This window comes from Anneissia japonica, unplaced genomic scaffold, assembly GCF_011630105.1.
Source record: "Anneissia japonica isolate Jap-2015-1 unplaced genomic scaffold, ASM1163010v1 scaffold640_len1575945_cov177, whole genome shotgun sequence".
In the NCBI taxonomy this organism is placed as follows: Eukaryota; Metazoa; Echinodermata; class Crinoidea; order Comatulida; family Comatulidae; genus Anneissia; species Anneissia japonica.
This window is the reverse complement of record NW_022684376.1, coordinates 1,325,239-1,339,744: the sequence shown is the minus strand read 5'-3', so window position 1 is coordinate 1,339,744 and position 14,506 is coordinate 1,325,239. Positions and strand designations below refer to the sequence as shown.

At 37.3% G+C, this 14,506-nt stretch overlaps 2 protein-coding genes across 4 annotated transcripts in view; one reads left to right on the top strand and one right to left on the bottom strand.

Annotated features, from left to right (window-relative positions):
• LOC117105811 (dynein heavy chain 12, axonemal-like) overlaps nt 1-977 on the bottom strand; it is a 49,631-nt gene extending 48,654 nt beyond the window's left edge. For both annotated transcript variants that reach the window (XM_033247104.1, XM_033247113.1), the window contains exon 1: nt 957-977. The gene's annotated coding sequence lies outside the window, so the exon portion shown is untranslated. The remainder of the gene's footprint in view (nt 1-956) is intronic.
• An 81-nt stretch (nt 978-1,058) lies between these two features.
• Nucleotides 1,059-12,874, top strand: LOC117105798 (IQ and ubiquitin-like domain-containing protein). Of its 2 annotated transcripts, none has more exons than XM_033247081.1 (13): nt 1,059-1,197; nt 1,748-1,815; nt 2,957-3,682; nt 3,927-4,061; nt 4,349-4,516; nt 5,276-5,607; nt 6,639-6,849; nt 6,964-7,139; nt 7,632-7,802; nt 8,050-8,226; nt 9,153-9,401; nt 9,956-10,141; nt 11,069-12,874. In XM_033247081.1, the coding sequence occupies exons 2-13, from the start codon at nt 1,758-1,760 to the stop codon at nt 11,231-11,233; spliced, it is 2,754 nt and encodes a 917-aa protein (XP_033102972.1). In that variant the 5' UTR covers nt 1,059-1,197; nt 1,748-1,757; the 3' UTR covers nt 11,234-12,874. The 2 variants fall into 2 exon arrangements, with proteins under 2 accessions (XP_033102972.1, XP_033102980.1); XM_033247089.1 differs by lacking the exon at nt 2,957-3,682 and adding an exon at nt 2,827-2,946 and having other exon boundaries at nt 1,748-2,541; nt 4,047-4,061.
• The last annotated feature ends 1,632 nt before the right edge of the window (nt 12,875-14,506 follow it).

Below are 14,506 nucleotides of genomic sequence, written 5' to 3'. Positions count from 1 at the left end.
ATTTGACTCTTGCTGACCTTGGGGTAGGTCCTAACGGTGCAGTTCAGATGGAAATATCCTCCTCCGATCCAGTGAATAACCCATTAAAACAGCTGAAACCCAAGCCAGAATATATTATGCCCGATGTGATCACAGTCAAGGTTCTAAGAGGTAAGCCAACCAATGAATGCTTCCTGAGTGTCAATCAAACTTAACAACTGACCATTCAGAACAGGGCTAGAAATATGTGCTTGTCCCACAAACACATGTGTTGTCCCAGAAATGCATATTAAGGAACTTTTTATTTGTTCGACTGTCTTACCAGGTGTCCTACATCCTCTGCATACGTAGGTTTGACCAAATTGTGTCCTAAAATCTATGCAACGAGGAGAATTTAACATTTTTGAATGCGCAGATGACTTTTAGTGACCTCATTACGTTCTACGTCCCACCATCGTTGTGCATTCGAAAGTTCCCTATTATGATTATGTATGTTTACACTATTTATTTGGGATCTTAGCCGCATTGTCCAAGGGGTGGGAAGGGGCTTAGCGGAAAATTCCATTGTGCTTAAATATGTCATGGGTGTTGCCCTAAAAACGAATGATGGATAAACATAATATTAATAATTTGTAGCGCTTCCCTTTCAACCAACCTCGAGGTGCTTGACAACAACAAAAGGAAACAGACAAGAAACTAAACCATGAACCTAGTCTCATAGAACACTTGAAGCCTAACTGAACCAAAAACATCGCATCTTTTATTGGCAATTTAAGGAGCAAACAAATGTGTTTAATAAAACGTAATGCTAGTATGGTCCTGTCTCTTATACACATCTAGATGTGTATAAGAGACAGAAACACAAAAGTGCGGTATCTGTTTAATATTTTATCATTTCCAAAGGCTAATTTTTGCACAATTTTCCATAAAAAAGAATTTTAATTGTGCCGAAACTTATCAACTTTTTATATCGTTACCTGTTGTTATGGCAATCTGATACGGAACTTGAATGAATGGTGGGATATAAATGACCTAAATTCATTACCTACCATTGGTTAAAATTGACCCAGCGTAAAGGCTGCTTAGCAACTGACGTCACAAAACATCGCAGTATGTGATGGTTGGTGAAAATGTTTCGGCTTCGTTATTTCACCGTGTTTTGTTTTTAATGTACTTTTCTTGGTGAATCATATTATAAGGTTTTCGTTTGACTTGCAGGTAGGTTAGTTAATATCTATGAAATAGTATATGAATTGAATAAAGATCATAGGTACTTAATCTGGAATAAGAGAAAACACTTCCTAAGCTAGGCCTTCCTCTGTCCTCTCTCTCTCTCTCCTTTCTTTCGTGAGCGATCCCGACCTGCTGGTTTGCAATCAGGCCTGTCTAGCTAGGCGCGGCATAACATAGGCTAACCTTTAGGGTCCTTCTAGTAGCTAGGCTAGGCCTATTTTCTGTCAAACAGGAAGCTTTGCTGGATCTATGCTAGACCTACTCACTTACCAAATAACATGCTAAATTAAAGTAGCCTAGTGCTAAGGCCATCATAATATAATTAGGGGGGGGGGGGCCAGCCTAGGCATAAATTTAAATTTTTTTTATATGAGCTTTTTAGGAGTAAATAATACTAGGCCTATGCCTGGTATAACAAAGACTATGGTCTAGGCCTACTAAAAATAGTATAAAATAATTATTTTGAGTAGTACAGTTGTGATCTTTCTATAAAAATTAAAAATTTTAAACTTGCTTTTTCATTTACTTTTTAAAGACTTGTGACAATGTCAGAGAACGAGCGAGAGAAGCAGACAGATGACAAGAATGATGTTTCTGTAGAAGGCAATGGAAATCCCACAGAAGCAAATGGTCCAGAAGGAAATGCAAGAGAGACCACTGAAGAGGTTGATGCTACACAAGAACCTAATAATGAAATTATAGAGGGAAGAAATGATCATATTGACAATGAAGATAAGCCTCCTACACATGAAGGTGAAACTGAGAAAGAAATTTCTGCAGATGAAAAAAATGAAGATGCGAAAGAAGATAACACAAGCAATGAAACAGATAAACCCATAGATAAAGAAAACCAAAATGAGGGAACAGATAAACCAGCAAATGAAGAAAATACAAATGTGGACGCAAAGCTTCCTGGAGAAATGAGTGATGGCATAGAGAAAAGCAATTCTATAGAAGGGAAAGGGAAGAAAAATGATGGTGACATTGAAAAACCAACAGAAGTAGAACCAAAAGAAACCAATGCTGAAAAGGGAAAGTCAGAAATAGATGATAGAATTGAAGAGTTAAAAGAAGGTGGTGAGGATATAAACACCAGTAGAATAGATGAACCAGTAAGAGATGCAGTTGATGTCGATGGTGGTGCCAGCACAGCTATTGATAGTGCAACAGCAGATGAAGGGAAAATACAGGAGGCAAGTGAGGCAGAAAGCAAAGAAAAAGGAGGAGTTGAGACGACAGGCATGGGCACGGATGTGACCAATGAACAGCATGAAACCGATCCTCATGCTGCGTCTCCACAACCTTCAATGGCCAATGCTACATCTACTGGTAAGTCGCAGTTCTCAAAAACAATAATGCTTTATGCAAACTACTGTACTACAACCCAGGGATCCCAAGTTGGAAGAAGTCATTTTTTGGGAATCCTGACAACCTGTTTAAATACGTGTCTGGAAACAAGTGCTAAAAGTTGTGATTCTACAAGTGTCGACACACCAGAAGTTTTTAGACAAAGGGTTCAAGGAGGTCCACATCCACTTCAGCCACTGGAGTGAACAGTCAATTCTACTGTATACAAAATTTAAAAAATGATGTTTCATATCTTGTTTTTTTCAGTGAAATTCGTCTTGATGCCAAGTGGTCAAGTTCACACAATGGCGTGCGCCCTCAACCAAACCATGCAGGATCTTAAAGTGCACTTTGCTTCAGAGCTGCGAATGACAAGTGATAAACTAGTTTTTAGAAGGCAATGGAAATCCCACAGAAGCAAATGGTCCAGAAGGAAATGCAAGAGAGACCACTGAAGAGGTTGATGCTACACAAGAACCTAATAATGAAATTATAGAGGGAAGAAATGATCATATTGACAATGAAGATAAGCCTCCTACACATGAAGGTGAAACTGAGAAAGAAATTTCTGCAGATGAAAAAAATGAAGATGCGAAAGAAGATAACACAAGCAATGAAACAGATAAACCCATAGATAAAGAAAACCAAAATGAGGGAACAGATAAACCAGCAAATGAAGAAAATACAAATGTGGACGCAAAGCTTCCTGGAGAAATGAGTGATGGCATAGAGAAAAGCAATTCTATAGAAGGGAAAGGGAAGAAAAATGATGGTGACATTGAAAAACCAACAGAAGTAGAACCAAAAGAAACCAATGCTGAAAAGGGAAAGTCAGAAATAGATGATAGAATTGAAGAGTTAAAAGAAGGTGGTGAGGATATAAACACCAGTAGAATAGATGAACCAGTAAGAGATGCAGTTGATGTCGATGGTGGTGCCAGCACAGCTATTGATAGTGCAACAGCAGATGAAGGGAAAATACAGGAGGCAAGTGAGGCAGAAAGCAAAGAAAAAGGAGAAGTTGAGACGACAGGCATGGGCACGGATGTGACCAATGAACAGCATGAGACCGATCCTCATGCTGCGTCTCCACAACCTTCAATGGCCAATGCTACATCTACTGGTAAGTCGCAGTTCTCAAAAACAATAATGCTTTATGCAAACTACTGTACTACAATCCTGACAACCTGTTTTTATGTGTCTGGAAACAAGTGCTGAAAGTTGTGATTCTACAAGTGTCGACACACCAGAAGTTTTTAGACAAAGGGTTCAAGGAGGTCCACATCCACTTCAGCCACTGGAGTGAACAGTCAATTCTACTGTATACAAAATTTTAAAAATTATGTTTCATATCTTGTTTTTTTCAGTGAAATTCGTCTTGATGCCAAGTGGTCAGGTTCACACAATGGCGTGCGCCCTCAACCAAACCATGCAGGATCTTAAAGTGCATTTTGCTTCAGAGCTACGAATGACAAGTGATAAACTAGTTTTCATGTATGATGGTAAGGTTAATTACAATAATTAAATAAATAGTGATAATATAAATATCAATACCACACCAACACCAGCAACAACATCATTCACATCATACTGTGGGTGAATAGAGACTAGACAAAATGCCTTGCCTTAGGGCACAAGTAATATGAACAGGTGCACTTGGATCTTCCAGTGCGGCTACTTTTATATTTCATAAGTATTATCCCAGGTTTTTTTATTATTAGAATAAGTGCTCTACATTGTTTTTGTCACATTTCAACCAAGTGTTTTTTTTTTTTTTTCTTCTTCATAGGGAAAGGTGTTGATAATAATTTGACTCTTGCTGACCTTGGGGTAGGTCCTAACGGTGCAGTTCAGATGGAAATATCCTCCTCCGATCCAGTGAATAACCCATTAAAACAGCTGAAACCCAAGCCAGAATACATTATGCCCGATGTGATCACAGTCAAGGTTCTAAGAGGTAAGCCAACCAATGAATGCTTCCTGAGTGTCAATCAAACTTAACAACTGACCATTCAGAACAGGGCTAGAAATATGTGCTTGTCCCACAAACACATGTGTTGTCCCAGAAATGCATATTAAAGAACTTTTGATTTGTTCGACGATGCGAGACTAGAATGGAATCACTCATGCGTGACTGTCTTACCAGGTGTCCTACATTCTCTGCATACGTAGGTTTGACCAAATTGTGTCCTAAAATCTATGCAACGAGGAGAACTTAACATTTTTGAATGTGCAGATGACTTTTAGTGACCTCATTACGTTCTACGTCCCACCATTGTCGTGCAATCGAAAGCTCCCTATTACGATTATGTATGTTTACGCAATTTATTTGGGATCTTAGCCACATTGTCCAAGGGGTGGGAAGGGGCTTAGCGGAAAATTCCATTGTGCTGAAATATATCATGGGTGTTGCCCTAAAAACGAATGATGGATAAACATAATATTAATAATTTGTAGCGCTTCCCTTTCAACCAACCTCGAGGTGCTTGACAACAACAAAAGGAAACAGACAAGAAACTAAACCATGAACCTAGTCTCATAGAACACTTGAAGCCTAACTGAACCAAAAACATCGCATCTTTTATTGGCAATTTAAGGAGCAAACAAATGTGTTTAATAAAACTTAATGCTAGTATGGTCAGGGCTTTAGTTGTTTTTACAGGATATGACATCTGAAAATGGTGTAATTGAATTAACTAAATTTAATATTTTATAGAGAATGGAGAGTTTGAGGATGTTGTCGTTGAAATCGAGCGTTCGATGGCTCGTAAACCATTCATTGGTGGATACCGTCACCGTTTGAGTGGCGTGGAGTTCCACCATGCGGCTGCGCAGACAAGACCAAAAGCCAGGCCAGACAACGGAATTGAAAAGTTCTGCCGTGACACGCAAACTGTCAATGAGAAGAACCAAAGGCAGCAGACGATGGTTGATACATCGACGCAGATGACAGCAATCGGTTGCTACGTTGCGAATATGACGGATAAGCTGATGGTTCCGGGAAAATATCAGTCTGCTCACGAATACCATACAATTATCTTGCAAAAAGTTAGTACAAAGAAATTACAGGTTTAAGGCTAATCACATGGTTGAGAATTCAGGATGTAAACATTTTGAAAGTATACAGTTGTTGGATGATTGCAGCCTTTAAATTAATTATAATACCAACTATTTATAACTAAAGAGAAATATCTTCACTGAACTATAAGAAATACACTAAAATGCATGTCATTTTATTTACTTTCATTTTAACTTTTTTTTTTAATTTAAAAAAAGTGTTATCCATAAGGCGAGACTTTCTTTATACCTCGTTTAAAAAACTTGCCGCCCGCTGTCTTGAAATCTCCAAAAATAAGATATGAATATTTCTTTCTAATTATATAAATTTAAGGCCTAGTTCGGACTAGGTGGATAAACCCGGCTCAACTCACCGGGTTTATCCACATGCCAGTCTGAACTAGGTGGCTTATCTCAATCCGGGCTGTGTTCCTATAGTAAATCGGCCTGGTGCGCCACCGTGTTTAACTTTTCTAAGCCGGGCTTTAATCGTTGCAGGGGGGTCTTGCATTGACTTCGGGTGACGAAATGATCAATCAGCATTCAATTACGTACGCTGTGAGCGAACGTACGTTTCGCGAGCAATGTTTTGAAACAAGTTTCCTGGTTACGGTTCATTATTATGCAAATTCTCGCCTGGCTAAACCTGCTAGTCTGAATGCCCGGCAAAGTTAAGCCGGGCTTAACGTTGAGCCGGGGTTAACTCAAGCCTGGCTTATCTCCAAGTCTGAACATAGCCTAAAGCATTTAACCATCTCATTTTCACACTGTTGACATTTACCAATAAAATTTTATTTTAAAATTTATTTTCTCCTCCATCTGCATGGTTTAGCAAAACTACTTGCTAAATAAGAAAACAAAATTTTATTTTCATTTTTTTTCCCGCTCTCCTCTGACGATCTTTATAAAAATAATTTTGCGAAACAAGATATAAAAAAGTCTTGCCTAAATACATTTCTGTTTAGTACTTTATTTTGTATTCAAATCTAAAAAAAAAAATTTGCCATTTATTTCATTTCTAGGTCATTATTTTGCAATCATACTTCAGAAGGTGGCAAGCAAAGAGAATTGTCGCGGGTTTGAAAGTTGACCTTGCTAAGCGACTCGAATGGGAAAGAATGGAGGAGATTAGGAAGATTAAAGAGAAGGAGGATAGAATTCGTCGTGAATTTGAACGAAGAATGAACCCCAAAACCAAAGAAGATTTCGACTTGCTATACCACGCACTAGAAAGTAAGCTACCTGCTATGTAATCTGTGTTTTATTTAATGTTCATGTTTTTCTAACTTTATTGTAAACAAAAACTTTCTTGAATGAGAAAGTTAATTAAATGAATTTTCTTTTTAGAATGGAGACAGGAAGAACTGGCTGCCATAGACTCTTCGATGAGTGGTGCTAAACGCAAGGCTGCCCTCTGTCATCTGCTTGACCAAGAGACCCAGTTGCTCGCGTCTATAGGACGTCATAAGCTGGAGGCTGATACTGACAATAAACAGCAAGCAATTCAAAAGTTCTTAGATACGGTATGTTTTATTTATGTAGTCTTTTCTCGAGGTTACATCTTGATGGTCACTGTTTACTTCAGTGTTGGCACCAAAGATTCCCTAGCGAGAGGTCCAAGATACCTGACAAGGGGTCCACACCCGTGCAAGTCTCGCCATGGTTGAAGCAAATTTTGAAACAGGCATCTCTGGATGCTCCAAAATGGCACTCGCAGCCTGAAAAAATCTTTTATTAAGCAATGTTCCTGACAAAATTATTGGCTTCTTCCTTGACGAGCTGGAGGTGCGGAGTTCGATGGGGTCCGGTGCACCCTAGATACCCCGCTGGTGCTGCCACAGGCTCACTTTTGTTATCCTTGTCATCAACTATGAAACAACTATGAAACAAAACAGGTCTCCTAGTGGGAAATGTTAATCTAACATCATTTTCTACATGCCCCATACACTTGTTATATGTAGAACATAACCAGGTATCCGATAAATTATTCAAAGAAGTCTTTTTTTCAACACCAGGCTGCAGGACCAAAGCGTTGGAAAGCATTTGATGGTAGATACACAGAAATGGACACAGCATACACGATCCGTGCCAAGGAACTTCGCAACATATACAACAGTCTGAACATGAGATATCTAACACAGGACGAAAGACTTGATGTACTGCTAACGCTGAAGCACACTGTCAAGGTATGTTGACATAAGTATTAATTATAAATAATATTTAAATTATTTCCAAAGAACTTTCCCTAGAAATTGGATGCATAAGTATGGAAGTTTACTAATTATATTAGATACTGTATTATAATTTTAAAAAACATCATTGAATCTCAAGGTTTTGTGTGGTTACAAAGATTAAAGCCACTTGCAGAAAAGAGCTTTAAACAAGTATAAGTTCTAATATTTATTTAAATATCTTATTTTTATTTGATTGTAGGAACATGATTGTAAGTTGACACAGGAGATAATTGAGTTGATAGACAGAGAGGCTGACTTGTTGATGCGAGGTGTAAAGGAGTCTAACCTAGATGGCCTAAGAAAGCGTATATCGACTCTGTTCATGCAGTACATCAAGACGCCAACATTCAACCCAGAAGCAGGTAGACTTCTGAAGGTAAGCCAACACTAAAGGCTGCTTGCATTTTAACACACTATAGAATGATAGTGGTGATGTTGGTGGTAACAATGATGAGATTAGCGATGATGAGGATAAGTGCTGATGATGACGATCTCTTTTCGACCGTTCCGTGGAAAAACAACGCAACTTTTTGAGGAAAATAGAGTTAATGTTTGCAACAAATTTTCATACCCTTCTGATATTTTGCAGGACCATATCTATAGAAATTATGATTATATGTAAAATTTTTATTACAACCATTGAAGTTTTGCAAGGTTATTAACGATATTCACAGATACTCCCTCCGCTCAAAACAATTCTTTAATACCATTCAGTGGCAAAACAACGTATCTTCATCGTAGATACGTTTTACCCCGTAATCTTGCAATGAAGTTTTATGCCTAAAGGCAAATGTTGCCATCTCTGAAACTCATTGTTGAAACCTTAAATTGTCAGCGTAACTCAGGATTGTTTAATAAACTCCCAAATGATATTATGTCAAAATCGACAAAAATGCGAGTCATGTTGTTTTGCCTCGGGACGGCCGTTTTGTAGGGCAACATACCAATTTATAATATTACACAGTTGATAAATCTACACGAACAAAGTGTATACATTAGTGCAATAGTGAGCATACATTAGTTTTGGCGGGATATATTTTGCAATGCAATTGAAATTGTAACAAGAATTAGTTAAGCATTGCTTGCCAAGATTGAAAATTTGATGATTTTTGATTTACATCATAGTCAATAGGCAGGTTATCTGAAGGTGCCATTACTAAAATTATTCCAATTAAAAGGGAATCAAAATTCAAGATGGAATCAGAAATGCAGTTTCAGGAAACCTTAAAAGACTTCTGAAAACTCCAAATTCAGATATTATTAGTAGTAATATTTTGTTTTTATTTTCTTCCTGATATCAAGGTCCCTCAAGATCCATCCACATTGCGCAAGAACATCTACTTCTGCCCGAGCTGCAACAGCTACTTACCTTCCACAGAGTTCCTTTTGTCATCCAACTCTAAAGTTGTCGGCAAGTGCCGTTGCTGTACAAAGATCGACAACGACGGTAGACTTCGGCAGGATTTCAGTCATTACCACTACATGCTGAAGTCGCTCCGCAAAGCAGAGGAGGCTATTGGGGATGGTTCTCGAATCCCATTCTTATTACAGGTTAGCCTTCCTTACGTTAATTTTTTCAGCTAGTAGTTTATCGTAAGCTCTGTCCAGACTATCAAATTTTCTTTCGATCAATCAATCAATCAAACATATTTATAGTACGTCTAATATCCACAGTGTTCTTTGACAAATAAATTGTTGTATGTTGTCATGATGTGATGTCATTATGACCATATTTAGGCATGTCACATTGTTTTGTCAAATGCAGTTTGATAGTCTAGACAGGGCTTTAGCATCCTACAGTGATAATACGAATAAACAAAATATAATGCAAGATAGGAGATAGCATAACAAAAAAATGGATGATAAAACAACTTCAACGGGTCACTGATACATTACTTACCAGATCTACAAGGGCTCGCCTTGGATGAATCACAATTCACAGTGCTTTTAACATGTATATCTAACTACAATAATTTGATTAGATGGAAGATGTGAAATTAAATTTTCTTTAACATTTATTTAAAGTATTCAAAAAAAGCTTCAAGGCTTAATGTATATAAATGCGCATGAGCAGAAATTTATTATTATTATATTTTGCTTTTCAGGAAACTGACTTACGATACTTGGTGGAGAATATCTGGAACTGCCAGAGCACACTTAGTGCTTGGAACGACCTGTTTGACCTGGCAATAGTCAGGTGGGACACCCATGAACATTGGTCGCCATGGAATTGCATCCTACTCACTAAAGACGAAGCAAAGGCTCACTTCAAGATTGATGAATTAGAAAAGGTGAGTATCTTTTTCAGCCATCCAGTTAATACAGCTGTGATGGAATTGAATTAGGGACCCAGGGTTCTCTATTTGTAACATTTCCTTACTCTTGTCTGACTGAGCTATGGTCAAAAAGTACCAAACTGCAAGAGGTCCAACTGCCCAGATTTTGTATGCAGGCGATGGAACCTTAAAAGTAATCCCACAAAATAGCCGACTTTAGAAACTCGTACGCGTTGCTCTCATCTATTAAAAGCCACGCCCCTTCGTGGAAGTACTTTTTGAGATAGGATTGTGTTCCAACGAATCCCTGGCAGTCGGACCTCTTGCAGTTTTATACTCTTTGCTATGTTGCATTTATTATCATTTACATGCTTTGTTTAAGTTATGTTTTTAAAACAACAAAGAGAATGAATGGTTTAGAGATGTGGTTTATAAAAATTATAACCTTGTTGAACCATGGAATTTATTTCATCCATGGTTAAACAAGTCGGGAGCTTTCGATTTGTGTGATGACACGACAATAGAACGGAATCACTTATGCATTTCGGTGTCCTTCGTTCTTTGCATACGTTGATTTGGACAAATTGCGTCCTAGACGTTCTCGCATGCGCAGAAGACCTTTGGTGATGTCATTACGTTCTACGTCCTACTGTCGTCGTGCAATCAAAAGCTCATTATTGTAAGTAATGAAGAGTTAGTTTGTATATTCAAAAATTAAACTGTATGAAGTTAATGAAGATAAGCAAAATAGATGCTGGCTAATAATTTGCTCCTAATTTAATTTGTAATGGACTAGTTTTATCTACCTTGATGACAAAATGAAATGAAGTGCTATACATATGGAAAATATTTGAACACAAATCTAAATTTGCATGACCCTATTTAACATTTATATGCTAGTATTCTCAAAACTTTATCTGAATTAATTTTTGAATTCTTTAGGGTTATGGCCATGTTTTCTGCCACAAGATCAAGACGAAGCACACCCTTGCTAAGAACTACTTCTCACGTCTTCCCGGCATGGCTGACCACATACAAATGCAAAGTAAATCGGGTAATCACAGGAAAACAATCCAGTCAAGGCAGTTAACAGTTTCGCAGGCATGAGCCTGTTTTGTCCATTGCTAACAAGCGACTTGTTGTCCTATTCTTAACATTCACTTCTTCAATAAACATTGTATAAGTGTATCTACTATGATTGTAAAGGATTCATTGGAACTGTGTTTGATACATGAATAAAAAATAAAATACCCCTACAGGATGGAATTAAACTCAGTGATGCTCTCCCAGTGGTGTATCTAGAAATTTGATGAGGGATGCGAAGGTGAAGTGGGGGATCAATGATTAAGTGAAGGGGTGCTAGCCTGCAACATAAGGTTTATAAGGTGATTTCTATCACTTTTAACATGATTTTTTTTGCTTCAAACATTTTCAATGGTGGGGGGGGGGACTCCCCAAGTTCTTTTGTTTTTTTAAGTAGTGTGCCACCTCGCGCATCCCTTGATACGCTACGGTGCTCACCTGATTAAAATGGGACAAAATTTTACACTGGACACATACTAAATATTACACAGATTAATACAGCTCTCCAGCTGAAGCAGCTGGGATGGAATTTAATGAGGGCCCCAAGCATCTCTATAACACATCACACAAGCTTATTCAGGCTTTGCAAAACGCTTTGATATCCTATAGGGAAGGGTGCTAATTGCTTACAATATCACTGGGCAGAGTCTATGATTATCATTGACATTTAACATGAAAGTCATCTTAAAACATGAATTTCAAACCGATCACCGAAATATATAGCTGGGTAGCGACAAATGTTTCCATTACTTTAGGTGGGGTACAGTCCTTGAAAAAATGATACTGACAATGATATATTATGGATGTCAATTTATAGATTACATTAGTAATGATATTAATTTTAGTCAACATTGTTTATAATTGTTATAATAGTATACTATATTAATACACACTTTGTTGTATTTTAATTCATGTATATATTTAATAAAAATATAAACTGTTATACTGTTCTTGCTTGTACCGCTGATACTAATGAAATTGTATTGCAAAATATTTAGTCCTAGGTTTGTTTACCAAGTTTTATTAACTTGTTATGTGAAAAGGGGGTTTTAAAGTGTGGGCCCTTACCGGAGGCCCATAGGTAGCCCTCATTTGAACTGACATGTACTAATTGTGCACGAGAACAAGGTGCATTCTTGGGAATCCAGGTTTTGTGCGTGCATGCGTTGCTGTTAAAGTTAGTAATATTCGGGACCTTTCAACTGCACAACAGTAAGATCTAGAACATGGTGACATCACATAGCCACCTATGCATTCGAAAATGTATAATTCCCACAAGTTCCTTGTTATAGTTTTTCCTCCCGCTAATGAACAAATTTTGTTAAGTTGTTGAGTCGAGTGAGGATGGTATTATCGAGTAGTAGAATCGAGTAATCCAAGTATGGGATGCCATTTAACTTGGTATGGCGCGCACTAAGCGAAATAATAAGCGAGTAACCCATATCCAGGCTAGCAAAAATGTTGAAGTTTCATCATCTAAATTGTAGGATGCAGTTTATCAGAGAAAGCAGGATTGTTACGGATGAGTGAATCCGTTCCTAGTTCACGTCGTTGTGCAAATCAAAGCTCCCCAGTAAAGTTAGTCAAGTTATATTGTACATAAAACGTCAACAAATCTTTTTTTTGTAATAGCAAATTAAAGCTTTATTTCTGACAATACAAAAATACAATTTACAACAGTTAATATTAAACAGTTTAAAGTGCAAAACAAATCATAGGAATGTTTTCTTACCTCAAAATATTAAAGCTAACAGTGATTTTTTTTTTTACTGATGGATGGACAATTCCACCTTATATCATGCTTGCATGCACAGCTTATGGCCTAAATCAACAACACAGACATTAAAATAGGTAAAAAAATATCTCTATAAATGGTCTTATAAATATTATTTGTATGACGGTCCTAGAACGCCTAGGTCATAAAATCTTTTTACAGAATGTCTGTTGCATTGTAATTGAAATTAAAGTTTTAAAAAATACATGTTAGGCATTCAGAGCTTTTTCTCCCATCAATATGATGAAATTTTTTACTCGCAATACTACCGCAAGCAAATAACCATGGAAACAGTTGGCATATTGGTTTGCGATTCTAGTGCAGATATGCGACTAATGAGCAAGACTACCGTACAACAGTAGGTCAATTTCAATTTCAGTATATATACTGCTCATGCCTATGTCAGAGGTCAAGGCATGGCAAATCATAAAAATACTCATTCTGTTCACTGAGTATATTATTATATGCATTTGTTTTTTTGACAGGCAGTTTGAGATGGCTTATATTATAATAATAGTTTACATTAAATAAAAAAATACAGTAAATATTGTATATTTAAGATAATTAGGTATAATTCTTTGAAATTCATTTTTTTTTTTTTTTTTTCAGTGTGGTCTTGTAGGTATTTTTAAAAATTATTTTCTATTTAATTCTTGCAAATTCTTTCTAACTATCATTGAATGGTAATAGGAATGATGCACACAACATGGTAGTAACATGGTGCCCTGGGATAGGTGATTCTATTATTTTCTAGGATGCTAGAGAGCTAAACTAGTGGTAGCCACTGTTTGTGTGCTGAATCATTGAGATCTCTAGGTCCCTGGTTCAATTCCCATCGCTGCTCTCCTTGTATTTCAGCTATTGGGCATAAATGCAAGTTACAGTAGTGCATTGTCTTTCGGATGAGACATTTAAGCTGTTGGTCCCATGTGCATTACAACCCATGTGCATTTTAAAGAACGCAGTACACTCTTTAGAAAAAAGATTTGGTGTTTACACTGAATAAATCCATCTGTCCTAGTTCATGAACAGAGTCAAAATAGTCAGTTTATCCAATACTGTATAGATTACTGTATCTTTGGACTCGTTCTCCAGGGACATATTGCTATAAAAATACTCACAAACATTTTCAACTGGCCACTTACTGTATGGCTGTAGATTTCATAAATTTAGGAATAATAGCAACCCCTGTAAGACCATGGCAGTGGCATATCTAGGGGGTGCTGGGGGCACACGCCCCCAAAAAATCACGATCAAGTAGTTAAAAATCACCTTTTTTTGTGAATTGGCGCCCTTCAACTGATCATCGAGCCCCCCAACTTTACCTTTGTGCCCCCACTCCATCAGCACCCCCATTGCAAGACTTCTAGATACGCCACTGGACCATGGAATGTAATCACCAAAGAAAATGGAATGATAATGCTAACTGCAACAGCACACTTTAACTTAATATTTTTTTTTTTTATCAATAATATTCAAATATTTGTATATTTGGTCGCACTGGCCAAACATCAAAATGAATA